This window comes from Anabas testudineus, chromosome 21 (assembly GCF_900324465.2).
Source record: "Anabas testudineus chromosome 21, fAnaTes1.2, whole genome shotgun sequence".
Classification (NCBI taxonomy): Eukaryota; Metazoa; Chordata; class Actinopteri; order Anabantiformes; family Anabantidae; genus Anabas; species Anabas testudineus.
The window spans coordinates 12,702,274-12,730,266 of NC_046629.1; the positions used below are offsets into that span (position 1 = coordinate 12,702,274).

At 41.2% G+C, this 27,993-nt stretch overlaps 2 protein-coding genes and 1 long non-coding RNA gene across 4 annotated transcripts; 2 read left to right on the top strand and 1 right to left on the bottom strand.

Moving 5' to 3' along the window:
• Positions 1 to 223: 223 nt before the first annotated feature.
• Positions 224 to 2,267, top strand: dlx2a (distal-less homeobox 2a). The gene is made up of 3 exons (XM_026375771.1): positions 224 to 783; positions 1,204 to 1,388; positions 1,532 to 2,267. Exons 1-3 carry the CDS (start codon positions 465 to 467, stop codon positions 1,856 to 1,858), a joined length of 831 nt encoding a protein of 276 aa, XP_026231556.1. The 5' UTR covers positions 224 to 464; the 3' UTR covers positions 1,859 to 2,267.
• Positions 2,268 to 3,102: 835 nt separating this feature from the next.
• On the top strand, positions 3,103 to 15,909 carry LOC113173621. Of its 2 annotated transcripts, XR_003299831.1 has the most exons (3): positions 3,103 to 3,549; positions 4,910 to 4,973; positions 13,601 to 15,909. It is a non-coding gene; the product is annotated as an uncharacterized LOC113173621 (long non-coding RNA). The 2 variants fall into 2 exon arrangements; XR_003299830.1 differs by lacking the exon at positions 3,103 to 3,549 and having other exon boundaries at positions 4,841 to 4,973.
• Positions 7,183 to 11,237, bottom strand: dlx1a (distal-less homeobox 1a). Its single transcript, XM_026377084.1, has 4 exons — positions 11,030 to 11,237; positions 9,270 to 9,856; positions 8,790 to 8,989; positions 7,183 to 8,480 (listed from the first exon to the last, which is right to left on the bottom strand). The coding sequence occupies exons 2-4, from the start codon at positions 9,571 to 9,573 to the stop codon at positions 8,229 to 8,231; spliced, it is 756 nt and encodes a 251-aa protein (XP_026232869.1). The 5' UTR covers positions 9,574 to 9,856; positions 11,030 to 11,237; the 3' UTR covers positions 7,183 to 8,228.
• Positions 15,910 to 27,993: the final 12,084 nt, after the last annotated feature.

The window sequence follows — 27,993 nt, forward strand, 5'->3', positions numbered from 1 at the left end:
GCCTGCGATGTGGGGATGAAGAACAAACCTGCAGGTTTTGCTCATAACACTTTTCTCTGATTTCTTTTAAGACACATTGATGGAGGAGTCTGTGCAGACAGCGCTGAACAAAATAATGGAGGGTGGACGCGGTGGGGAGTAGTCAGTCGTGCAGCGCGTACTCATTGGTCGCCTCAGACACAGTAGCTCTACCTCTGACTCTCTCATAAATGCGCTCCCACCACTGGCCGTAGCAGATAATCGCATGCCACTGTGAGAGGGACACACCTTCCGCTGATTTTTTTTCCTCTACTTTACACGGGGATGCGTTTTGACTCACGAAAAGGTGTCATCACTCCAACATTTGAGTCGTGTTTTCAACTTGCAGTTTAGCAGTTCTGCGACTGTTTTGGGTTTTTTTTTTGTTTTGTTTTGTTTTTGTTTTTTGCGCACAGGTTAGGAGACTGCTCCGCTCCAACTCGAAGATGACCGGGGTTTTTGAGAACTTAAATACTGATATGCATTCGAACCAAATTACCTCAAGCAACTACCACAGCTTGCACAAATCGCAGGAGTCCCCGACTCTCCCAGTGTCCACGGCGACGGACAGCAGCTATTACAACAGCCAGCAGCCGGGCCATTGCGCAGGGTCTCCGTTTGGCCAACTGGGCTCTTACCAGTACCACGGCAGCGCCACGAGCACTGTGCCATATAATGCAAAGTCGTACGAGCTCGGTTTCAACTCTTCGTACAGCGCATACAGTTCATACGGCTCCAGCTCGTCTCCTACTGCAGCCGAAACAGGTAAGGAGGATATTCGACTTTTAATGCATTTAAATACGATTTATACTTTTTCTCTAAGACCAAACTTCCAAACTTGTTCAAGGCGTTAAACGTCTGAGACGCATGTTGAATCATGCAACTGACAAGATAATTATTATCTGGTCAGAAATGATTAGACACGTATGTGTCTTGCACAGACGTGCACACATTGAAATTGAAGGTTCAGTCATTTTATTTTTTAAACACCAATTTTGATCATGTTGCCCTATTTTTTTTTTTCTCGGCGCTGTAAAATCGAAATAGGATCAAATCAAATGTGTGATTATGTGCAAACAATAAAATAAAGCAAAAAGTGGCGCCCGTGGAAAATGCTTAACAGCTTGGAAACACTGCAACACTGCAGGACTGCATAACATCAACTTTATTTGAATATCCCTTCAGAGAAAGAAGAGAGCGAGCCAGAAATCCGCATGGTTAATGGAAAACCAAAGAAGGTCAGGAAACCTCGAACCATTTATTCCAGCTTCCAACTGGCCGCACTTCAACGGAGGTTTCAAAAGACGCAGTATTTGGCTCTACCAGAACGGGCCGAGCTGGCAGCCTCGTTGGGCCTTACGCAAACACAGGTGGGTACATCTAAAACACAAATTCACCCACTGGCATATGCAACTTCTTGTCTAATATGAAAGAGTTTTTTTAATCAAATGTGACCTTATTAGTTACTGGATTGTTTGCTCATATTCGTTCCTTCATTCCTTCATTCGTTCAGGTCAAGATCTGGTTCCAAAACCGGCGCTCTAAGTTCAAGAAGTTGTGGAAAAATGGAGAAATTCCCCCAGAGCAACATGTTGCTTCCAGTGAATCCCCCCCCTGCACGTCTCCCCCAACTACTGCCTGGGACTTTCCACATACTCAAAGAATGAACAGTGTCAACTCCAGTTTACCTCAGAGCAGCAGCCCTCCCAACACGGCTGCGCCTTCATCCTTTTTGGCAAACTACTCCTGGTACTCAACCACGAACTCTAGCGCGCATCTGCAGCCTCCTCTGGTCCAGCACCACCACAACTCCGCCATAAGCGCTGGGACGATATTCTGAAGAGTAAAAAAAAAGATAACATCGGGTTTAAGTCGGACAATACTGGTTAAAAATGCCAATACTTTTATTTACAGACCTCGTGTGTGCGTAAAGGGGAGGTTTACGGAGCCAGACAGGTTCAAGGACCTCTCCAGTTTTCGCGCTGGCAAATGTTAGACACAGATTTCTACAGTTATTTTTGTATTTATTTATTTTGTTTATGTCGAGGGATGAATGAACCACTATTTCCCAAAGCAATCACAGCCTGCAGGGCGCAAGCCTGCTTTTACGCGGACGTCACTTTTTTCCTCATTCCTGCAAAATAAAACCCTCGCAGGACAAAATGTCACAAATGTAGCACAAGTGAACTGTATCGTGCCTTTTTTCAATATGACCTCATTTTGTTGTGCGATTAAAAAAAAAAAAAAAATACAGCTTACCTTTATCCATTCCGCATCACATTATTTGATTCAAATAGCCTATATTGGGGGTGAAGTGTAAGATACGTTTGTAAATATTTGACCACAGCTTTTTTTTAATAGCTCATGATGCTTTTTAGGCTATTGGTGCAAATCCACCGTAAGCTACTGATTGTCCTCCCCTCTGATTTACTTGTATCACACTCAATTGTATTTTTTTTTTATTTTTTATTTTTTGTCTTATTTATTTTAGCAGTGTTCCATACATGGCCAGACGTTATTTAAATAAAAATGTTTTCTGTGCACATACATTTCTCTTTTTCCTTCCTTAACAGGTATTTGGGGATGACTGGGGAGGATGTGTCTCATCTTTTTATTATTATATATATTTAAACAGGCCCATAGGCGAATAGACTAGGTTTGTAGGGTCTTGAATTTAAATAAATTGATTTTTGTCCATTTTAATAATTTCAAAACGCCTCTAATTAATCTTGCCTGCAAAGTGTCCACATGTCAATTGGGTTTGTTTGGATAAATTAAAACACAACATTAGCTTGTGTCACAAATTTCCACAATACTGGCACATTTCAGTGATTTATTTAAACTATATTCGTCTGTATTTTTGTGGTGTTTTACAGAAAGTCCTTTAAAAACACAGGATTTAATGTTAAAATCAAACTAGCAGCCTAGCAGAGGCCCTGGCCGCCAGCTGTGTTGCCTAGCAACCGTTGCTTAGCTGGTTGGCACGGCTACCCTTGAGGCTGTCGCTAACGAGAGTTAGCTAGCTGCACTAATTTAAGGCTGTGTCTTGAGTTGTGGGCTAATATAGTGATGGGTGTGATTTGAGCTTGCTAGGGTGCAGTCATGACACAACTCTGTCACGGGTTAAAGTGATTTTAGCCGGTTCCGTCTGCAGATGATCGGCCGAGCCGGGGCTCAGGCGCACGGCCAGAGGCAGAGGCCGAGGCCCGGGGGGCCGCAGGCTGAGCCGGAGGGGAGGCAGCACAACAACACGCCCTGGTATGCGAGAGGGGAAGATGAGGGTGGAAACGAAAGAACACAAGCTCCGCAGACTCCGTGGAGTCAAAGTGCCGCTTTCCAGACGTTTTATGAAGTCAGCCTAACAAGAGAGAAAGAGAGAGGGAGACCGGCTCCAAGACCGCCTGGAGCTCCGACATCATGGAAACATTTCTCACGTCTCACAAGAAGCCTGTGATCTCTGAAGACGAGCAGGTTGACCTACATCAGTCTTAATGCGGCTCATGTAGGGCCTGCAGGTTACATGGAAGACAGGTAGGGCCCATCCCTCCAGAAAACTGGATTCACTGCATGTTAACCTATTTTAACTTGACATATTATCATCTATTACAGATAGATAGATAGATAGATAGATAGATAGATAGATAGATAGATAGATAGATAGATAGATAGATAGATAGATAGATAATTATTGCACAGTCCCATCATTTAGTTTTCATTCATCACTGCCCCCCCCCACACACACACACGCTTCCCTTCAAACTATCACGGGCCATAAAGTGGGATCGTTTCCTTGTACATAATTAGGACTGCAGCTTGTCAGCGGTTGCTGTATCTCTATGATGGAGCCTCCTCCCCGGGGCTGACAGGATCAGAGCCCAGGCATGCAGCAACGTGCCAGCACAACATTACATGCATGCACATGTGTGCCCCGTAGATTGGCCCTTTGTTTTCCAGTTGTCTTTACTGTTCTTGTGCAGAAAGTATATCTACATATATATATATATATATATATATATATATATATATATATATATAAGTGTGTCCTGTCATGATGCAGGTCTCATCACGTGTAGCACAACATGACCTAGTTTTCTCCTGTCAGCTCAGCCAGTGTGTGGCTTTAGCAGCTGTGAGGAAACCAGCACAGACTCCAGAAGAATATTGCATTCAATTAGTTTTTATTTATTTTTTTTGTAATATTTATTGATCTCTTCCTGAAAATAAAAATGTTTTCTGGCTGTTTTCTCCTGCTCCATGAGACTCCATTCACAGATTAGAGCTGTTGTGGTTAACACTTTTGCATTTCTGTAGGCAACTTGTAAATGCCATACCCCCCTATCCTAATTTATACCCTGATCTGTAATTTCATCCACATTTGCTCTGGTTTGAACATTCTGGCTTTCAAATCTGAAAGCCTGCAATTACTATATAATTCTTCGCAATTTTAGATGTCCTAATATGGGGTGTAATTTTTACACAAGACAATTTCCCGCTATTTCAAGCATCAACATTGTCAAAGTTGTATGTACATAATAAATGGGAATATCAATGCATAGTTTTTAGCCTAACATCTTGACTCAACGATAATTATATCCGTGTGGAGCCTACGCAGAATTAGTCTGAATTGCATGGTAACTGCTGCTTTAAATTTTAAAAAAATTACTCATAATTTCCCCCAAAGATTACCAAGATCTCGAGTGCACAATGTCATCAGCGTAATGAGGAGTAAACATTTATGCTAATAATCTACATTTTTTTCCCCATCAGCTATAAAGAGGGGAAATAAAGCAGATATTTCCAGTCATATTCTGAACTGTGCTGCTATAGCTTAGACCAACACATGGGACACATTTTGTGGGATTTAAGCGCTCGTCTTGTGTCTGTGCTGCAGGATGCTACTGCTGTTTGCTGAAAGTCCTGGGAGGGAGCTTGCCTTTTCAATTTCAAGCTGAAAGGTGTGTATTAAATACTCTTTTTTTTTTCTTTTCTTTATTATTTTACATCGAGCGCAGGCTCATTAAAAACAGGAACTTGAGTCTCGTTTCATTTCCTCGCTTGTAACATTTGATTTATTTTCATTCTTAGTCTAATCGGTGAATTTAACAGATTCTTTGATTTGAAACTATTTCAAAGACTAGTTCATTAAGAGTGAAATCTATTTTATCCTGTAACTTAGGTTTTTAAAAAAAAATGATAATAATAATAATTTGCGGCGTCTCTAACGTCAGACCAAGGAGCTTCTTTTGTGTCCTAAAGCTTTCAAAGCTGCACATACTGGGAAGAAACGTAGGAAGGGAAGACACACAAGTTGTTCTTCAATTTAGTCGTTGCTTTCATTACTCTTACATTGTGCTTTGCTAATTTTGAAGCCTCTTCGCATTGACAATTCCGTGATGTACACCTGCAAGCAATTTGCAAGCCTTACACATAGTCTAAGTCTAAGGGAACAGTGACGAAATGGCAGCACACCTATTTCGCTTTTTTCCCTATTGCAGCAGCACATTTCTTTCAGAGCACTATCTCTTTTGTCAACCCAGAAAGATCCTCCGTGCGAAAAAAAATTGCTCATAATTACCTCAGAGATAGGAAACTGCATTAGAATAAATAAGGGCGAAATTACTGTAATTATGCTGGGTTTGATGGGCTCAGCTCGTATAATCAAGAGGAGAATACAGCGAAATAACACTGACCCTCTTGGATGTGCAGCTGCGCCTTTCTGGGGCTAGGTAGGCAGATTTATGTTCGCAGCAGCAGCAGCAGCACAATCCTTTCTTAATGATATCGAAATATACATAGGCCTGTTCTTGTTCACAAAGCACTGTGCATGTCCTGACTTTTGTATTGAAACAAGACAGCAGAGCATATTGTACAAGGAACAGATAAAATAGGCCAGGAGCTTATTGCTTTTTTAGTTTCTCTGAAGGTGGTTACACGCGTAATGGCGCTGCTGTAATAATAATAACAATAATAATAATAGTAAATAATGATAATTTAAAAAAAAAGGTATTTGGCTGTTACCTTGACGCATGTTGGTCTCACTCTGTTTTCATCAAATTTGACACTGTAACACCAAACATTTATATATGTTCGTGCACATATTCCAGCTGGAGGGTGTGGGAATGGAGAATGAATTACGATTAATTATTTCAGACAAACATTAAAATGATTTTTTGTTTTTGCCATGTTTTCTTGAATATTTGACCTAATTCTTATTTTATCCAGTGCTAAAAATTGAGTTTCATTTTTCATCACTCAAATGCAGTTTACTGTATTTTTTCAAAAGGCATTTTCTGAAATAATAATAATTATTATAATATAATATCACGTTGACATAAATACAAACATAAAAGCATTCTCAAAATTCCTATCAAAACAAACTAGCACAGCATTTTAACAATATTTACTATCACAATAATTAAAAGGCTTACTGCTAAATTGCGTAATGGAGTAAATGAATGAAGTGTGAACCCTAAAGACGGAGGCCCTTGAACTGTTCACTTTCTCTGATCTCCATCTGATCCGCCATGTGTATTTTTGCAGCACCTGGCTCTTGCTCAATTATTCACTTAACACGCAGAATTGATCTCTTTCATTCATGGCAGAAAATGGGGATTGTCAAATACAAACAGAAAGAAGATTAACTATAAGAAAAGATGAATAGAAGTGAGCGACGCGGTTAAATGAATCCAGGTTTTACGCACCGCTGTGGTTAAGTCGCAAAGCAAAGAGCTTATATCGGCGACAAGGATTTTCTCTGGTTTCTGTATTATTTAGGGTAGTATGTTACTTTTATTTTTTTTCCTTTTAATTGTCGCTGCACCACATGGGCATTTCCGTGAAGACGCATGAATGAGTTTGAAAAATATTAGAGTCAACATCAAATTCCTAATTCTTAGGTCACTCCAGAGGTTTGACAACATCTGCAACCAGTGAGCAGCAGCAGCACAAACCCGTGTAGGCTGCATGCTAAACATGACCATAAATTTAAACGACAGTGTCTGCTGCAATAATCAACATGATACTGCTTTGTGTCTGCTCACATTAAACGTGCGCCATGCTGAAGCCTTTCTTTTCACATGGGAGGAGGGTGAGAGGGGGTGACGGTGGAGGAAGAGGAGGAGGAGGAGGAGGAGGAGGAGGGGGAATCAGACACCTTTCTTGACGTAATTTAAATCATTATTTTACTGCTTTTGAAACTTTGCACATTATGTACATAAACTCCAGAAACAGATAAATAAATTAAAGTGATCAATACAAAACTAAATATTTTCTATGTTGACTAAACACATCTCGACGAATACAGAAAGCCTAAAACCCTGTTTCACAGCGTATCCAGCACAGCACAAAAACAAATCTGGAAAAGTATGTACAAAATACAGTGACAAATGAGCTGCTCACCCTCAGGACATTTTTTTCTAAAGCAGCAAAATCGCCAGGCCTCTTACATTTTCACATAACATCGGGGTACGGCATAGAAAAGCTTTGCTTGCGTTAGTGCAGCAGTAACAACACAGTGTTGTTGTTCAAACACACTTACAAAAAGAACACAGACTGACTTCAACAGAAAAAACTAGTCTGAATAATTTAACTTAAATAACAAACACATATAAACAACATAGTAGCAATTTGAGGCTTTGCACAGGATGCTCTGTAGCTGAATGTGCTGTAAGCATATTGGCCGTCATGTGTCCTGGTGGAATTTATTCATTAGAATTATTTGGTCATTCAATCACCCCTGTGGCCTAATTGACATTTTACTGAATGAAGATGATTTTGGGTCTTGGACAACTGGGGCCCGACATCTGGCGTAAACAAACAGGCGTTTTCTTAAAAACATGTAGCCTACAGCCCGACAACAGAATAACTCACACGAATAGGATTTTAAAAGAAAAATAGAAACTCAACAGAAACGATAAACAGCAGCCAAAAAAAGGATCCGTTTGTCTGCGGCTTCCGCTCACTGTCACGGACTTGTTGCCCTTGGGGGCATTGCGTGCCTTTTCAGTCTCTCAGTCCCTTCTTCTCCTTGTTCTTCGTCTTCACTGCTTGCCGTCATCCGGTATGAGGAGGCCACTGTGTCAGCTCTCGGTATGCAACAGCAAACTCCGGGATGGGTGTTGTGCACTTTGCTGGGCATCGATAAGCGGCCGTATGCCCCTTCACCATCCTGATTCACGAGCCATGGCAGAGTCGAGGGCTGAGGTCTCTGTTCACATGAGCTGTGACTGTTGCATAGACTCTTGGTGTGTGGTTGGATACCATGAGGTGTAGCTGGGAATGTAAGATCCGGTTGTCCCCACTGAAGTCTTAACGGTGGTCGGCGAGCTCCAGACAGGTGCCACCGAGGGAGACCCGCTTGAAAGTCCACGGCCAGTGGCTAAAGCATTGGTGTCAATGGTGCCGCCGCCTTGCTTCATCAATTTCTTGAATTTAGATCGCTTGTTCTGAAACCAAATCTTCACCTGGAAAGACAAATAAATTGTTTGGAACACTGAATCTGGAATTAAAGAGTAGATTTAAAAACGGTTTTTAAAACAATTACGCACGATTTACGCACACTTTGCGCACGTAGATTTAGTTTATTAATATGTTGAAGATATCAAAACAATAATAATATTCATACATATTTTAATACATGATTGGACATCGAGCATTGAACATACTGATAAATAAAAAAAAATGAATGTGTGTGACAGTAAAGACGTGTTTAGAAGGAGCCTCATGGTGCTGCTGCAGAGTGAAGGTATTTGTGAGTCTGTTTCATGACTTGCCTGTGTCTGAGTGAGACCCAGCGACGCTGCGAGCTCAGCTCTCTCCGGTAAAGCCAAATATTGAGTTTGTTGAAATCTCCTGTTCAGAGCTTGGAGCTGTAAACTCGAATAGATAGTCCTTGGTTTTCTAATCTTTTTCCCTTTCCCGTTGAATCGAACCTCTCCGCCTTCGACCACTGTGTTTTTCTCTGTTTCTGGCGCTGAGAGAGACAGAAAAGAGCAATGGAAGAAAAATGAGGAGGCAGTTGTAGCCAACTGTGCTACGCAGCAATGAATACTCCAGCGCAAATGTTACAGGCTGTACTTTAGGTATAATTACCCTTAATTGCATACATTGTTTATAGCGTTACGCAATAAATAATTACCAAGCCTAATTCCAACATCTGGGTCGTCTTTTTGATGCAGCGAGGACTGTATAGAGTCGAGAGCCTTGCACAGAAAGTTCATATTTAAGATCCAAAGATGCTGTTGCACACTTACCTGTATCCTCTAACCGCGTCTGTGTGAGAGCCGAGCTGTTTTGGTAGGTCTGTACTGTGCTGAGATATGGACTGGTGGAATGGCTGCCGACGGAGTTGACGTATGGATAACCCAAAGATCTGGGGAACGATGAAGCTGGACTGTAGCTGTCGTGCTGCGTATGACCAGCAGAATGTAAACAGTGCATGGGATAGTGAGACATGGAGGACGGCGACATTTGTTGACTCGGGGGTCCAAACTCCATGAAAACGGTTTTTCCTGAGGCAGGGCTATTAAGACTTTCTGGAATTGTAGTCATTGTCATCTCTTCTGGCGGTTCCCCTTGTCTTGCTTTTGTTGTTTTCCTTCTATGATCTCAGTGAAGGATGGGTCCCAATTTAAGCCAAACAGATTTTTTCTCTTTCCATTCATAAGAAAATGTAGTTTGTGCCTGTGAAAAGTCCTAGGTATGATGCTGTGGACCAAGACAAACTCGCTCAAAGGTTTGAATCTCGGACTCATGAATATTCATCAAAGAATGTCGCTGATTGGTCCACTCTCTCCAAGAGGGAAGCCGATTGGCGATGCTGGGGCTGGGTCCGAAGAACCTGATAAAGTCAAGGAAAACCACAAAACCTCAGCTTTACCCTTGACATGTCAACATTAACGACTATTATTATTATTATTATTATTATTATTATTATTATTATTATTATTATTATTATTATTAATTTATTGTTTGGTTAATTCAATACTTTTGATTAAAATGTGTTTTTTGACTATGTTAAATCAAATAATAACAGTACTGGATATTATAAGGTGACACATTATTTGTCTCATGCACAGTTGACCCAACACTATTGAAAAATGCAATGTGTAATAACACAGGCCTGTTGGCTTTATGTTGAGACGCCGCTCGAAAACAAAGCAGGTGTGTTATTTTGTATTAAAAGATGAAGTTTGTCATGCATCTGACTAAAAAAAGTGGAAGCTGCCTCCTTGAAGCTGCTCTGCGTGCTGCTGGCCAGTTTGATTAAAGCGTTTGTGATTAAAGCTCACGATGCTCTCTCAGGATTAAGGTGTATTAGCATAACACTAGTGTTCAATTTTCATAAGTAGCTCTGTAATTAGTCATGTATTTAACACTTGCTGTAGCTTGAGGTCTCAGTTACACCTGGCAGCAGCGGGACGTTTGCGCAGACTATATATTGGTTCAGGTATAGGCCCAGTGATGTTTTATATAACCTGAAACATGTCATAACGCCACAGACTATATTATAAGAAATATCTTATAACCATCGTTATAATTAACTGCCATACATGTCTGGATTTCTAATCAGCTAATTTCGGTATATCAGTATATATACAGACACACACATTGTGAAAACTGCTGTCTATTTCTTGCTCGCATGGATTTTTCCTTTTTCAGCTTTCACCAGTTTTACAAAACAGCCATGCATAAATGTTTAGGCCTATTTTCCTATCACACTTTTCAAGCGTCTTTACGCACCTTCTGTCAATTAATGCCCACAGTTTTGTAAAACACTGGCACATTTGATTAGCATGAAGTGAGGATGGGGGGTGCGGCCAGCCTCCCACAAGAATAATTATCCATGGTCATTTGATTTAATCGAATTGACGACTGACAAAACAGGAGACATTTTTGTTGAGCCCAACTCCAAGCTCAAACAGGATCACTGCTGCAGCTCTAAGTTTAACCAGGCTGTATTAAAAAAATCTCCATTTCAATCGGCAGCTAAAAGCAATGATTGTCCACTTACTTAAAAATCATGTGACGCAAATGAAGCAGATAAATCCACGCTATCCGGGGTCAGAGAACCTCCACAGGATGAACTTAGGCAAAGAAGAAGAAGAAAGTCTCCAGCAGCTCTTCATTTTATTAGGATTCATTTGCAGGCTGCAGCTCTTCTCCTGGTGTCTGTGCAAAGCTTAAGCGCAGCCTGGCTGCTCCATCCGCAGTCCTTCCATCTCCACATGAATAACAAATTAAAGGCAGTTAAATTCCGTCACTGTGATTATCAGTATAATTACATAATTGAACTCAAAACAGAACTAGCAAGTTGCAAAATGTGTTATCAAAATGCAGTCGCTGACACCACGGCGCGTGTGCCACAGTGTGCCAGGCGGCTGCAGATGCCTGGATTTAAAGATTTCTGTGAAATATTAGGCTATAACGAAAGCTGGTCTCTTGTCCCCTAAAATAGGCCAATTTGAAGTGATTTCTCTGGAATTACTTTCGAAAAATGCTTAAAGATTTCCTCTATCAACAACGACAATGATAATGGTAGTACAACCAATAATTATCATCTTCCAGAACAGAGGACAGATTTTTATGGGTACTTGGTGGGTGCGACTGATAACTGTCATTATTTTCCCACGATTATAGTATCTGCAAACTGAAACGACTGTGAGCAAAACCATTAACAAAATGGAGGCAGAATTTGCACTAAAATGCAAAATAATACTAATAACAGCAATAATTGGAGGACTTTTGTTCAAGTAAATGCAATTTGAGGCTGAAGAGGCTCACAACATCATTCTGCATAAATTATATTTATTTATACCTTTTACAAAATATAAACCTTAAGGATGGAACTATTTATTTCACGGCTTTTCTCGAGTCGTCCTCAGCGCGAGTGGGTGTGTGATAATATCACCATTTTAATTTCTAATTTGACTCCTGCGCTCGTTGGCAGAAGGGCAGCACAGGCCACAGTGGTCCTTCCTGCAGCCTGGCAGCAGGGCTCTAACTAGCCGCACTAAAAATAAAGTCCTCCATGCACGGATGGAGCGCGGAGGCAGGACTCATTAGGAGTGAGTAGCTCTGTGGCTGAGGGTGTTTTAACACCTGCTGCTCTTCACCTGAGGGTTAGTGTAGAGGTGGAGAGACAGAGAGGTGGGGAGGGGGGCCATGTGGAGGGGTAAACGGGCCAGGAAGTCACAGACTTCATTTCAGTCCGGTGATAGAAAGCCCTCCTCAACTGCCATGCCAACCCTCTTTTTAACAGCCACCAAATATCGCGGAGCACTGATGCACCGTGTATCCGTGCTGTGTGAAGCCTCAGCTCCCTGCAGACTCCGCATGGGAGCAGTGATTAATTGTTGTTATTGGTGGTGCAGGCAAATGTGAGTTGTTTTACTTCTGCTTCCTCACGGAGGAGACATGATGCAGCTTTAAAACCTGCACTTGTATTTGTTTTGTGTATATTTACACGCAGGTGTTTATATTTTTTACAGCTTTTTTGTATTGTATTTGACAAATCCTGGTTATTATAACAATTGTATTATGTGCAAATGAAAGTCTTAAAAAAATAAAAATTCAAAATAAAGAAAAATCATTTTTTTGTCATGATTAGTTTGATTTGGATACAGGTTTACTCTACATCATGCTGCATAAATATTTAACTTAAATTCTTAAATAAAGAAATAAATGAATTATTGTCTATGATCATTTTTACCTTGATACAGTCATAGGCCCTTCTGTCAACCAGCCCATTAAGGCCATTATTATGACATCACATCAAACGCACATTGGTGAGTGACTTCCAGCAGAAATATCAAACTAGACCTATGTGAAGGTTTGGTTTTACATTTTAAAAGCAGTTGAAACAAGGGAAATTGTCTTTTGTTCCTTTTCCTCTCTGGCTTTGCTGCTTTGTTGCCATCCTGTAATTTGCAGCATCAATGAACACAAACTAGATGCACTACAATTAACTTGATTCAGTGTCTATTTTCCTGTTCAATGTAGCATCAAAATGTGAATTGATTCTGTTTACTGAGTTATATGTAAACAAAAATGAATCATAATATCTGAGAAACAGGATTGTTATACTGGTTAATTGATTGCATTATCATAAGGGCCAGGGGAGAAAAATGTGAGAAAATGAAATTATATGAAGTTTTAAAAAATTGTTTTTAAAAAATACAGAGAAATTGAATTTATTTCGAACAGTCGGAGTAGTTTACTTTATGTGATAACCAGATGATATTATCCCCAAGTCGGGTCCCAGCTTCTGGTTTCTAAAATGAAATTATATTATTTATTTGCTAAGGACCCAATCAGGTGTTTTCCATATAAATTAAACTCTATTCACATTTTTTGGCAATTTATAAAATGAAAACCTTGTACATTAGAATTAAATGACTCAAGACAACAAGACATTAACAGTGACAGGTTCAAACCTGTTTTACATTTTAGTGTTAGAACCACATATTATGATTTTAACACACAATATGAAGTAGAATCATTTAAGTATTTTCTATAGCATTTAAAGAGGAGATAATAATGTTAATTTTTGCAGGAAAGTGATGTTTGTTTTGTCTGTTTTTAGGCATCAATGCCCATGTGAGGAAACTGCATCACATCGTCGTGTACTAACCAAAGGATCCTGTGGCACCAAGCTGTACTTGAAGCTCTGAAGACTCTCCATTTGCTGTATTGTTTTGTCTTTTTTTCCATGCTCAAGTAGGACATTTATGAAAAATTACGAGCCCAAGTAACTCTTATCATTGCCAGAATACAACATATCTAACTGCAAAAACTTCGGTGGGTAAAAAGAAGGAATCTATAATTAATACGTGTAATATGTCTTAAAAACTGTTCATAGTGGAGTTGAGAAGTCACATTTCAACTCCTTTTCCCATTTCAGGGTTCAGAACAGCTCTCTACTGAGAAAGCTGGGGTCACAGTGTGGAAAAACCCCCAGCGAACTGGTGGAAATGCTGACCCCATTACTGCAGCAGCAGGGGTCAGGCCATGGCAGCAAGCATCCAACCTGCCTGAAATTGGCTGCAAAATGACCAATTATCTAAGTGAAGGCTGGGGAGAAAGGACTTGGAAAAATATGACTTTTACTTAATTCAGCTAAACTGTAAAAGAAACAAGTGTCACACTGACGCTTCATCGCTGTCATATGTTACACTGTCCCACTTGTTAAGTGAAGATGTGGACATCAACTAACAAGAAAATCAGTTTTGAAGCAAATCTAAATTTAACAAACTTGATCTGATGTCAGATAGTTGAATTACAGGAATAACATGAATATAACATAGGTGTAAGATGGGGAATTATTTCACCAACACTAAAACAACGATTGATTAAACATCTTTACATGTAAGTCTTATTGAATTAATTTCCCTGCAAATGGAAAACATGCAAATTTGCCAATTAAGTCATTTGCCCATGGAGAGCCGGGCTGCTTGACGTTCAGCTGCCACTGTGCCTTTCGTCTGAAACCCCTTTTTAGTTTTTGTTAAGAGTTAAGTCTCCAACAAAGACAGGAAGGAGGTCAGCACTCAGCCAACACCTGAATGCGCCTCTCTTTTTTGTGCTCTCCTTGATCCCCACAGTCTGTGCCTGTCATTAGTCTTAATGATGGAAAATTGTCATGTTGATACAAGTCTTGCTCTCCCCCTCTCTTCTTTGTATAAGTAGAAGGTGGAAGCACCATTTGTAACAAAGTTCTTTGTGACTAAAAGCCGTGGACATTGCATTTGTGCCGGCAGAGAAAAAAGGCTGTAGATGCTCTTTCCATAGCTGGGATAATTATTCCTACTGTGACCTTAATGATTCGCTCTGTTCATCCTGCATCTCATCCACGCGCCAGGCCCTCAGCAGAGCCCTGTGTCAGGGAATATGAAAAACCCATATAATGAAACCATTTTGGCTGATGGAAAAAAGGGGCTACTGAAGCTGCACTTGCTACAAAGACGGCTCAATTATATGAGTAATTGTGATAATTTTCCCTCCATTCACTGCTTTCTCTGAAAGGTAAAAAACACAGATGCTGAAAGGGAAATTACTTGGACAATATATAATCTGTGAAATGGTCACAACAGAAAAAAGGTGACTGTAAGAAAGTGTAGGACTATAAATAGCTATGTTAATGCAGGGCACATAAATACACCCTCAGAAGCTCACAGACACATAAACAAACAGCGCTATCTTGTGCACGCTTATATGAATAGGAAAAAAGAAATGCAACAAATGACCACTGGAAAAAAAAACATGATAAAAGTAGATATGCAGCTGCCAGAAAATTAAACCTCCTTCTCCTTCCTATTTGAGCTTCTGAAAATGCACCCCCATAGTTGGCTATCATTTGTTGTTCTCTGACAGGAAAAGGATAATTACCTCTCTCAGAGGCAGGAGGACTGGCATGCCCTTTAGACTTTGCCATGAATGGCAGAAGCTTGATAGAAGGCTTGAGGAATAATTTTGTTCTTTGCCTTTCCTTTATGTTCAAGAGCATGTTTTGTTCCAAAGAACTTGGAGATGGCAGTATTGTAGAGTGCATTAAACCATGGGTGTTCATACTGTAAATATGACATCCCCTGTGTCTATCTGCTTCTCTATTCGGGGGAAAAAAACTCTAAAATGCATCAAAATTTCAATTTCATCTCGCTGGGAGACAGGCGAGATAGTGAGATATGCATTACTTTTTCCTTTCACAGTGGGTGTTGGATTAAACATTTCTTATTCCTCACTTAAAGAAAAAAAAAAATAAAAGCTTCTTCCTGTCAGGCAGGAGCGAGGCTGTAAATTCAAATTCAAGTTGTGGAGACAGAAATTGGTTGTGGTTGAGTGTCCTCTGTATGTACATCTGCTTGAAAGTAAATACCAAAGGAACTTCTCATCTCATCACATCTTGTAAGAGTGATCTATCTCCTGTTTGGGAAAATATATCATTAATCTCTTAGCACTAGTCTATGTATAGACAAACTGTTCTTCCTTCTTCTTCTCCACCCACAGATTTTTGCATGTCTACCTCATCTCCCCCCCAAAAAAGAACATTTTTTTCCAGACAAACCTCCCACATGTATGCTCACTGACCCCTCGGGCACTGCAATCTGGGATAAATCTTTCCAGACAAACTGAGCAACATTACAGCCTTGCAACTCAAATACTTGTATCACACTCAAATGATGAGTCTCTGCCACACACCATGTCATCAGTCATCAACCCCCCAATTACTTCCGTCCCATTGAACAGCCTCATGTGTTACGGGGACCAAGACAGCCAGGACCCCCTGGTCCTACCTGATTGTGCCTCCTGTAACATGGACAAGCAGCTTGGTCCCAACACCAGCCTGTTCTCAGCATCACTTTTTGTGTAGCACACACATACACAGACATGCACACATGTACCCACAAACCACCAATCTCAATTCACCGCACCCCACTGTGCACTTCCTGACAGCCCCCAAAATGTTTTCAAGTTGTCAAGGCTCTGCGGTAATAATCCAGGAGCAGAGAGTACTACAAAACAATAATCACATGATCAGAAATGTAGGTTATGTAAAGACTGTAAGAATAAACTGTTTGGGTTTCTACTTACAGGCTCTTTCATTTACCGTTTCCACTTTGTTTCACGTTGAAGGCTGGCACAATATTTAAATTGTTCGGTCACTTTGACAGAGAACTAAATTGGCTTTTCAAATTTGACTCTCTTTAGTTGCAGCTGTTGTGATCTTTGAACCTAAATTCGTATTAAGGTTCATTTAACTTGTCAGTGGTAAGGGACTGTATGAAAATTATTAAGGGGACGGGATGTGTATTTTATCTTGGCTTTTATGGGAGGGTAGGGTTAGGGCCTTTTAGCTTTTTCTAATTCCACATCCAGATTTCATTTCATTTATTCTCTTCAGGATTGTAGCAGTTCATTTAGAGACACCATTTCACTTATGATGTTCTTTTTTATAAGTTACAAAATATAAATGCCCTGAATCTTTTGTTATTTTCACATAATGTAGCTATTCATACACGCATCAGTTGACATACTGTCATTCATTACAAAGCCCTCAGGAGCAAATTTGGGATTCTAAACTGTGTTAATAAAAATATTTGACGCTAACAGTTCAGAATATTCTTTAAACTTTAAACCTCTGGTTAAAGCCAAGGTGCATTTCTGACTTTCCCTTGAATATAAAAAAAGCAAAATGATGCATTCAGTTTGACAAATATTGCAGCCATTTATTATCTTTTAACCAAGAACTCTCACTCTATGGGACACATTTAACATTTTCTCTCACATGCAAATTTACTGTAGTTCTGCTTCCTCGAGATGAACAATAAAATTTTATTTTTTATTTTAATTACTAAAATATAAATAATGAGGTCTGCTTCTGCTCTGTTCCTCAAAACTCATTATTATAAACTATTTTTCCTGCTAGTTTGTATTTAACCTTTATGAGATTAATAAAGCCTTAATGCAGAGACACATTTGCTAGTGCACACAATGTAAATGTCTGATTGTTTTACATTTTTACAAACATACAACAACCGTGGCCTTTTCCCCAAAGCTACAAGCATGAAAACTCCTGACCATGCACATGTGATTCACAGATCTAGGCATAAATGCAGGGGCATCAGCGTTGCCCCTACTAGCACAGACTACACTGGCCGTCACACAGAGGTGGTCTGATTTTGTTCTTTATAACCAGCAGTTTCACATAAACCAGTCTGACCTCCAACTGTACCTCACAAATATTACTAGCCAGTGACAGAGAGAGAGAGAGAGAGAAAGACTCGTCTTCCAATTACGCTACTGCACCACTGCCTGAAGTTCAGCCATCTACAGAAAAAGCTAAGACAAGCCTGTCAGAGATTTTAATAAATGTAGGGAACACTGCATGGGAAAAGTGTTGCTGTCTCAATAGAGTGACACAGACAGGCCAAGGCTGTCAATGGAGCCCCTAATGACAGAGTAAGATAATGACAGACCCCAGTTAGAATCAGCAGGAAGAGGAAGATCAATCTGCAGCCAAAGAGGGAGGGATGGAAGGAGGGGGACAAACTGTGGGCTCTTTCTTTTCTATTTTCTCCGTTTTAGCTCATCTCATACATATATCTGTCTGCTGCAGCTGGCTCGCATCGTGGCAGGGCAGCTCTGCATTAAGCTCACAGTGGATCAATAGCCATTACAACTCCCTCACAGCCTGACACATCGCAGGGCCACAGTTGACATTTCACTCAGGCCCGCATTGATCCCCAGTGCACAATATTGCAGCCCCCAGTTAGCAGTCGAGCCTGGGGTCTGGCTGGAATTGAAAAGCAAGGGTGAGGGGTGTATAACAGCAGAGGGGTGGCTAACCAGCTGCCCATGCTACAAGTAAACAGCACACCCCTTGATGCATTCCTCATTTTCAATCTACTGGTTTTCCTGCCACTGGCAATCTGAGTGGCTGTATCAGAGGATCAAAGCTTGACCTATGTGAATTATTTATACATGCACCGGATCATTGTATATGTGTGTGTGTGAGGCAGGAATAGTCACACTGACATCATTGTTGATAGCATCTACAGCATTTAGGAGAGTAGTGGAAAGGCAGACTGGTTAAAAAAAACTAAAATAAGCATTTAAAGCAATTAAAAAGTGGGAGTTTCCAAGAAACCTTGCTCAAAATAAACACTGGAAAATAGCAGACAACACAAAATTAGCCACAATTTGAGCTAATTTGTTTTTAATTACCTTCTGAGACCTGAGATGCTATCAGCTGTGGTCAGTTTGACTTTGCAGCATGATCAGCAAAGCTGGTGCAAAGCGCTGAATTCCTACATATACACTAGTTTCGAAATGTGTGTGAAGTAAATAAAAAATATAAATAAAAGGTAAGAAATACTGTCATTGTACAGTCACACTGAAGATCTAAAGACTGCATGTTGATACAGTAGTCTCCTATGAGAAGTATTTTTCCTAGTTTATATTACAATAGGACACTTTGTATGAAACCTAAACCGATGCAAAACCTGCCTCTGTGTGATTTGTATTGTTTTTTATCATAGTGACTGATGCATCAATGGCCTCTTTGAAAAGAAAACATCATCTCTGTCTTTGTGGAAATATTTCTGGATCTAAGCTGTGTGAGTTCTTATTTGAATAGGGAAAAAATGATTTGAAAGAGATGGGGATTCCCAGATAAAATGGCTACAGGAGTCTAAATACCTGTCAGGTGTAGTGTGACCACATTGTTCACTGGTAAGACTGATGGAGAAGAAAATCTCCTGAAAGAACAAAAGGGAAAATATAATGTTGAAATAAAAGATGCAGACTGTTTCTCCATGTTTTCTCTACAGCTCATTTGATTTATGTGTGTGTGTGTGATGTTTATTAAAACCATGCCCTGTGAACATGTGTTTTTTTTTTAATGCACCAACTCCTTATATGTCTAAAATGACAGAAACAAGTTAAACTACAGGGATTAACAGTGTGGATAGTGACAGTGACAATTTAAGTAGTGCTCCATGTCATCAATGCGTTAGATTATAGGTCTAATTCCATAATTGAATTCTTGCTCTGGGTATAAATTTGATTTAATCAATTGTTACCACATGGCTCGATGTGTGCTAGGACACGAGGGGACAGACTCACAGTGAGGATGTAAGAATCAATTTAATAATTATTAAACAAAAGACATACACACGTGCACATACATAAATCTATACACCTTCAACATCTCTGAATTCACTGTATAGCACAGAAAGACCTGCAGCTGCCTCAGAATCAGATCCTCATCATTAATTTCTATGTGGTCGGCTCAGTCTGATACAATGCCTGTCGTCACGTAGTCTGGGGTCATTATGTACTGTGAGAAGGAGAAAAAAAGAAAGTGTACATGAAGATGAGAGCAGGTCTGCAGTCACAATGCACCCATTTAACATGACGGGCCTGGGGAGGGGACAGAAGAATGGGATTGTGGAGCAGCGTCTTGCCCTCTCTGTCCAATTGTGCGACCCAGAATGGCCCGGCAGAGAGACACCGGAGCCCCGCGGGCTGACAGAGGACTCTCCCCATCAACACTCACATAATGCTGCTTTGGCACAGACTCCCAAGTAAGACAAGACTTCACTCCGAGAGCTGCTGGCATGCGTCCAAGTGGCCTATGCCGTAGATATTTGCCAGCAATGGGAATGTTTATGGTGCACATATTGTTTAAATTGACTGTCACACAGAATTAAATACACTTGTAAACCATAATATTTCCCATGAAAAGCACAAACTGTATTTTTAGGGTGAAAATCTATTATTTACAGTAGATACTAATTATAGATTTGAAGCTTCAAGTGTCAATACATGAACATTTTGTTCAAGCAACAATTCTTTTTCTCTCCCCTTCATTCTGAGTCTTCTTTGAGAGCCACCTCTTTTGTCCTGCTCCAAAGTCACTTGTTCGACTGGTCAATTACTATGTTTTTCTCAATCACGGTCTCACAAAGTCAAATAGATGTTTTCGAAGCTCCGTCTCCGTCTTATGTTTGTGTGAATTCTTCAACCTTTGCTTTTATCAGATAATAATAACTTAAAATCCTTTATTCAGAAATAGCAATTCAGCGAGTAACTCAAACTCAGCTCCCGGCCTCACACCACCAACGTGAAGCTTCAGCCTTTCTCGAAAAGAATAAGCCAACAAGGCCACCACTGTTATTCCTGGTTGTATTTTGATGGAAGCACACGATGCTCATATACAGTAGCTCATGAGATAGTATGTGTGGGTTTCATAGTAGGAGCTTAAGACTTGAACTTCACATTGAAGATGACTGTTGAGAGTCACCTTTTGTGACAGTGAAGGCAGCATGCTGTTCTGGCTTTGCTCAGAGGAAACACCTGCAGAGAGTAACACATCTGCAGGGAACCCTCTGCTGTCCATTTCACACTGATGAACTACTTCCAAGTAAAGAGGACTGTGACTTTGTTCTGAACATTTTTACCTCTGGATATTGTTTAAATGCACCTCTAGGGAAAGCCTGACAGAAAGGCATGTAGTGTTAGCAGAGCAGGGCTTTTTGTAGTCTGCAGCCGCGGTGGTTGCGCCTGGGAGGAGCTTTTGCTGTGCAGCGGCTCGGCTTCTCCGGGTCTGTGTGAGAAAGTTTTCTCCCTCCATGCAGCCTGGTTAAATTAGCCCCAGAGCCAGAGTGTGGACAGCAGCTGGAGTGCAAGAGTCAGCTCTGGCAGTGGTGATAATCAGCAGGGAGGATGTAGAGAGAGAAACCCTCAGGGAGGAGGGGGTTGGCAGAAAGAGGGGAGGAGGGTGGCTGCGATCTTACAGACCCAATCAGAACCCAAGTGGAGCCGAGGCCTCATGCAGTGTAACAGTACACCATCATGCTGCAGCACTCAACATCCTGGACACAGAGCAGGTCCTCTAACCGACTGCTTAACCCTTTCAGAGTGTGTGTGCGTGGCTCCCCTGGCCCTCATTCGCTCATCACCACACTAATCAGCCTCAGAGACAGCAGCTGCAGGGAGCCCCACTCCTAACCTGGGCTGGAGAGGCTGTTATCCTCTGCAAGAGGGGTGCAAATACAGAGCTTAGTGTTCTCAACAGAGACCACCGAGCATCCACATGTCTGACACTGGCTGCTTCCTTTATTGTGCCACATTCAACTGAATCGTCGAATATTCAAAGCACATGACGTCTTTACCAGGCAGCAGTGGCGATTTACTGAAGTAAAAGCAGCAGTATTACAAGATAGAAATACTTTGTTGGTCTTAAATTCATTATTTTACTTTGCTTGCTTTTAGAATATCAATATTCCAGTCACATTAGTGCCACCAGAAACAAAACCACCCTAGACAAGTACACACCACCAGCACAAAACATCAGTAATATGACTTCTACAAAACAAAATAAAAGAATAATAATAATAATAATAATATTACATAATTTCAAAATGAAATAAAAATCTAAGTTAAAGTCAAATTGAATATAATGCTGCAGGTAAAACATCATGTACAATTTGTAGTAGAAACTAAACTAAGTTATAAACCTGCAGTAACTGGGCTACAGTCACTATTTAGACATGAGACAGTGGCTAAATTCAGTCAAGAATCAGAGCTGCAGTCAAGGAGGAAGCTAAAACACTGACTAGATTAGCAGCCATTTCAACTTCCTTTTCACTCCACCTATAGCTACAGTATTTCCCCATGAAACGTAAATATAGTGTTAATAATCAAGTATGGCCTACTTGGAAACTGTACGCTACTAAAGCGTGTATTTATGATGTTCTTGTTATTTTTCCATTAATTGCACAGCTCGAGTGGCCGTGAGTCCACAGTAAATCAGCGGGAGTTCAAATAAAAAGCTGATGAATGTTAAGGAGAAAGACTAATGTACTGTATTCTCTCGTAGTTTCTACAGGGCAGTTGTGGAATATCCTCAGTAAATCAAAGTGCAGGTCAAACGAGCTCAGAGGTTGCACGCGACCAGCGGTTCATCAGGGTGTGCATGACACATGGACATGATGAAGGGTGTGGAGGAACATCCGGGCAGGTAGGGTCAGAGCCAGGTCTGATTACACAGCTGCTGATCCTCCACCACAAAAACCCAGAGACAAACCAGCACCCAGACCTGCTCCAGTCCTTGAATCCATCCATCCACTGTCTGACTGATAAAACAGACCCAGGTCGTGGATACTGCAACACACTGCCACGTGGTCCAGAGCACAAAGTTTAGTGGCAAAACTAGCTTGTGTTCGAGGTTTAACTTTCTGTGGAACAGTTTTCATGTGTGTGTAAAGGCAACAAACATGCTCGGAATGAATTACTCAGTCAACATCGCTTCACAATGTCTTGTCCAAGAAACACTTCTACCAATGAATTGAATGATACTGGCAGAGCCAACGCGATCTCTAAGGCCCAGCTTGACATGACATGAAGCAACGATTTTATGTTGTCTGTCAAATTTACTGGGAAAAAAAAAATCAATGCAACTTGACAGCATTACATAAAGAGCTTTTGTGCCTTGATATTTCTTTTCTGCCTGTGCACTTTTGTCTGGGGTGTACGGAGTCGTTCTCAAGGCCCAGGGGGAGCAGAGCTGGCGAGAACAATGTGGGAATCCGAGGAGGAAACTGTGCATGTTGTCTTTTCTCTACAGTTTCTGCTGTGACTCTAAAAGAGGCTGCATCTTTACAGACCATTTCATACGGCTACATCATCCATCATAGCAGACGGGTTAGCCTGCACCTTCTCCACAAATCCCTAACTTGATCCCTGAATACTTGGGAGATGAAAAACATTCAAAACAAATGTCTTGGATATGAAAGCATTCAAAATACAGAATTAATGTGTGCAATCAAATCAATGTAATGAGGCATTATTGTTGGCCGTGTCTGAAAATTCAATATTTATTTGTCCACTGTGCCCCTCTCTTCAAGACCTTCTGTATTGCCAAATGCATTTTGTGGCTTTGTAATTAGCCTTTTTTTGTTTAAATTAACAGTGAGATGTTGTACAAACTGATAAACTGAAGATAAATATAAGTGCAATACTGCATCAAAGACTCATTCAATATAAGCAACCTAAGTGAATCCATCTGCACATCATTATAGAAATAGTCCACATTTACAGCAGCCTCCATATAATCAGATTATGGCTTAAAACCGAGCTTAGTGCTGGTGCTTTCTCGAAGAGGTGACAAAGCTACGAGTGCTACTGACTGCCCAGGTGCAGCCAGGCAGCCTGAGCCTGGTGTGTCTGTGTGGGCCTGCAACACTCCAGGCCTCACCCTGCATAGCCTCAGCCACGGCTGAATGCAACAGCCTCCCACTCTCCCTCTCGTCTCAAAGAGGATCAGCAGTGACTTAGAACTGCCCGGGCTGGGAGGTGAACAAGTGGGGCTTTGAGGAGCCTTCTGCCAGTCAGACGAAGCGCTTCAGGCCCCCAGCCCTCAGGGGTTAACCTCTCAGACTGCCAAGCAAAATAGTGCAAGAGGCTCGCAATTACACAGACAGTCAAAGGCCACACGCAATTTCCAGAGCTATTTACACAGTTAGAAGCCCCCCCCCCCCCCCCCCCCCCCCCCCCAGAAGAACTGCCAAGAATAGGCTGAATTAAGTTGGCAGAGCGAGGTAAGGTAGGCTTTTAAATACCCTTTGACCTCCTGTGGTTGTAATTCATTTAGAAAGCAACTGATGTCTGTATTAAATGCAGTTATGCAAAATATAAAGAACATGGGGAGAAATTCACAAATGCATTTATAAATTCAGGGAGTTCAAAAATGAACAGGAGCACCTGTTAGAATACAAAAATAACCAGTGCTGAACCTTTGGGAAGCTTAAGACGTTTTAGATCGACTGTATAGCTGGATAACATATAAACCTCAGAGGACCTCTAACAAGATAAGTGGTATGGGTAATGAATAGATTTAAATATTAAAATGTACACTGATAAATTATGTTAAATGTAATTTTAATGGGAGGAATATTAAAAATAAAGCAATTAAATTTAACGTACTGTCGTGCTGATCAGAAAATCACCTCATCTCCAATTTTGTCACACAGCAGTCTGGTCGTCAAACTTCAAACTTCATTGCTCAAAACAGTTTTATACCTAGTTTAGTTCCCAGTCTGGGGGTCACAGCCCCCAAATGGGGCCCAACAACACAACAGCAACACTGAAGTAAAATTATTTTTTATTTTTTTTGTCTGACTTTTCTGGTGAGTTAATATTTACATTACAGCTATAAAGTGATCTGGGGTCAAAAAAAGGTCCAAATGCTGGAACTCACCCAGAGGTCATCAAGGGATCACATTTAAAAACAGTGATGCTTGACTAGTTATTGGGTGTATATATGTGTTTAAATTCATTTTACTCCAAACCTCCTGTCGAAGACTGGTGACTGTCCACTGTCAGCTGGACGTCAGCCCCTGTGTGACCTGAGCAGGTATCAGTAATCAGTGGATGGACGTCTTTCTGTCTGTGCCCTGTGGTTTAGTGTATTCACTAACTTGTATTGCTCCTGCTGTTCACCAGTGTGCGATGAGCACTGCGATGTAAACCTGGATAAAAAACAGTTGTACCTCCTGGTGGGCTGGTGCAGCGGTGCTCTCTGGGGACTGCGGGGGCCTCAGCAGCCTCTAACCCGCACAGCTGTTCTCCAGGTCCGCAGCCTCTCCAGGGCCTGGCAGTTCCTTCTGCTTTGGGGACCGCTCGCCTGAGGGGCACAGAGCACTAATAATAACAACATCCAACATGCTGGCCAGGGGTCAGACACAAACGGTGACCCTCCCCATCACAGCACCAGAACCTGGACAGGAGCCAGGACCCAGAGTCACACTGCAGCCTGGGAGAGCAGGGTGGGGAGGGATGAGGTGGGGTAGAGGGGGTGGGTCTGCGGGTTGCCGGAGCTTTTGGCCTCCTTTCACTTCCTGCCACCACCACCATTTTGGGGGTGGAGGAGGATTTGAAGAATGGGTTGTTATGCAGGGGGAGGGACAGTTAATTGGTTATGTGCAGATTGTGTTTGGAGGTGGCACGTTGCCTCAGATTAAAAATATAACGATAAATGACAAATGTCACACCTGAAAGGCTGATTGGTAAACTGCTCGCTGGGGGAGCACCTGCGTTTTGCTGTGGTTCGCCCACACGTGCAGCCCTGAACGTAAGCGTGCGTGTAAGAGGCGTACTGAAGCAGAAGAAAGCAATAAGTCAAAGACGCTGTTCATGTGCAGCTCAGAACATGAAGTCCACTGTGAAGGTTTTCTGTTGATTTATTGTACAGAAATAAATTTAATCGTGTGCCTGATCTAACTGCAGCTTCTGGGAGACTCTGAGCCGTCCTGAGTTTAACACGTGTTCCCGGGGAAAAAGCTAAATGTTTATTTGCGTTCAACATTTACAGATCTTAGATCATGTACCTCCATGTATGAAAACGGAAATAACAGAGTCTTGCTCCGAATAACAACCCTGAGTTTGTTATGTTCAAAGTACAAAACACAGAACTCCGCCCCTGTCAGGTCTTACAGGTCGGCCAGCGGTGCACTTATGGTTTCTCACACACTCCACACGAGGGGGAATACTTGGCTCTAATTAGCACAGAGCATCTGGCAAATGTCAGTGTGTGTCTGTGTGCAGCATTCCTATTTACTTAGTAAGCTTGAGTTCAGCGGGAAAAAAACACTGTGAGAGTTTTGCAGTGTTGCAGAGGCCTGGGAGTGTTTTGTTATCATACTGTGAGTGACATATGTGTAATATTATAGCGGTCTTCTCACTATCCCCTGACTTTTGTGTACGGTTAAGGTTTACTGGACATTTTTCATTCTGTAGTAGGTCACATACGCCCCACCAACTAATCCATTACTACGCCAGTGGAGTACAAATACCCGTCATATGGATTTGTTTAAATCTGCTCAGTGGCCTTTGCTACTGATTTTGATTTTGCCATCAGTGAAATCGTGAACGAAATCACTCCCCGTCAGAGGTCTACGTCTATTACTTCATTCCATGTTAAAAGAATAATGTTTCCTGCCTGTTTGTCCTCCAGTCAAATAATAGTTTAATAGCATCCTGTGATTCTGCAGCAGCTGAAACAGAAAACATCACATGTGAATCAAAAAAGCTGAGTTCAGACCTGCACATAAGCCGACTGGACTTTTGTTCCTATAAACCCAGCAGACACACAACCTGTTTTCACATGTTTAGCTTCTGCTGGTGTTATTTTCCCTGGAGTTTGTACATAAACTAATCTCTGATCCCCTCTGATACTTTGTGTATACAGTCATAACACGGTGCTCTCTTTATATACAAAGTTGAAAATCATCCAACATGCGAAGACTCATTTGAAATCCAGGCTCCTGTGGAAACAAAGACGAGAGGAGTTCACAGCAGTTCAGTACACTCCCTACGAAGCGACAGCACAGTACACACACAAGTCGAAGTCAGTCCAGTCAGCTTGATCGCAGCTCCGATCTCCAACCTGACAAGATTGCACAGAGGCTTCCTGTCTCCTCGGCCCCCGATACCATCTCAGTCTGACTTCTAGCTCCCCTCCCATATGGCTCCGTCCCAGCCTCAGATAGCACCAATTACAGCCTAATGGTACAATTTTAATTAGAAAACTACATCTAGAAAAGCACATGTTCATCCAACTCCACACTGCATGGCTCATTAAAGAGATCAATATTCACACAGGCCCCGCAGCACTATAAAAGTAGGTCTGGAGCAATAGCGGCTTAGTCAAGGAGGCTATTCATGCAGCTCAAAGCATGAAGTCCACTGTGAATGTTTTCTGTTGATTTATTTTACAGAAATAACTTTTAAATACTCCATGCTGTGTTGAACAGAAACACGTGAATGTTTCTGATTTTTCCACCTAATAATTAAGCACAACTCGTTTTTATTAAAGCACATTGAAAATGAGTCCTCGAAGGATTCTCAGCAAACAGCCTAACTTCCTGCTAGATGCTGTTAAGTCGTGTTTTAGTACAGCACATGGAGTGAATTAAAACCAAATGCCACAGCAGGTTCCAGTCATTGATCACTACATGTAGTGCGATGACTCAAAAAGCATAGGGTCATTTGCATTTGTTAAACTCAATTTAAAAAAGCACAAGAGAAAGGAAGAAGAGCGTAAAAAGGGGTTTTCAATAGGCAATGAAAGAAAAGGATATTTCTACAAACATGCATCGCTGATGACAAAAATAACAAGTCTTGTCATGGGCTGTTCACTCACTGTCAATCACGATAACAAAATACTGTGCTTTATGTAGACTAACTGATCTATTTTCATGCTATCTGAATAGAAATCCGGTTTAATACATGCTCGATTTGAAGTGCACTATGATCCCAAATCATTTAGCAGACACATGTAATCACAACCAGAAGCTCTGGTCGTACAGAGATGGAAATCAATTACCAGGATTATTGGAGAAAAAAAAAAAAATCATGGCACTCACAGGACTTGTTCATTTCATGCACATCTGCTATTTGTCATAAATCAAATTGAAC

What these genes read in the sequence shown, in the direction of transcription:
- dlx2a (XM_026375771.1), top strand. Translation starts at nt 465, where the DNA reads ATGACCGGGGTTTTTGAGAACTTAAATACTGATATGCATTCGAACCAA. An exon ending in TCCTACTGCAGCCGAAACAG is followed by an intron (nt 784 to 1,203) that starts GTAAGGAGGATA and finishes ATATCCCTTCAG; the next exon opens with AGAAAGAAGAGAGCGAGCCA. An exon ending in TGGGCCTTACGCAAACACAG is followed by an intron (nt 1,389 to 1,531) that starts GTGGGTACATCT and finishes TCATTCGTTCAG; the next exon opens with GTCAAGATCTGGTTCCAAAA.
- dlx1a (XM_026377084.1), bottom strand. Translation starts at nt 9,573, where the DNA reads ATGACAATGACTACAATTCCAGAAAGTCTTAATAGCCCTGCCTCAGGA. An exon ending in GACGCGGTTAGAGGATACAG is followed by an intron (nt 8,990 to 9,269) that starts GTAAGTGTGCAA and finishes TGTCTCTCTCAG; the next exon opens with CGCCAGAAACAGAGAAAAAC. An exon ending in TGGGTCTCACTCAGACACAG is followed by an intron (nt 8,481 to 8,789) that starts GCAAGTCATGAA and finishes TTGTCTTTCCAG; the next exon opens with GTGAAGATTTGGTTTCAGAA.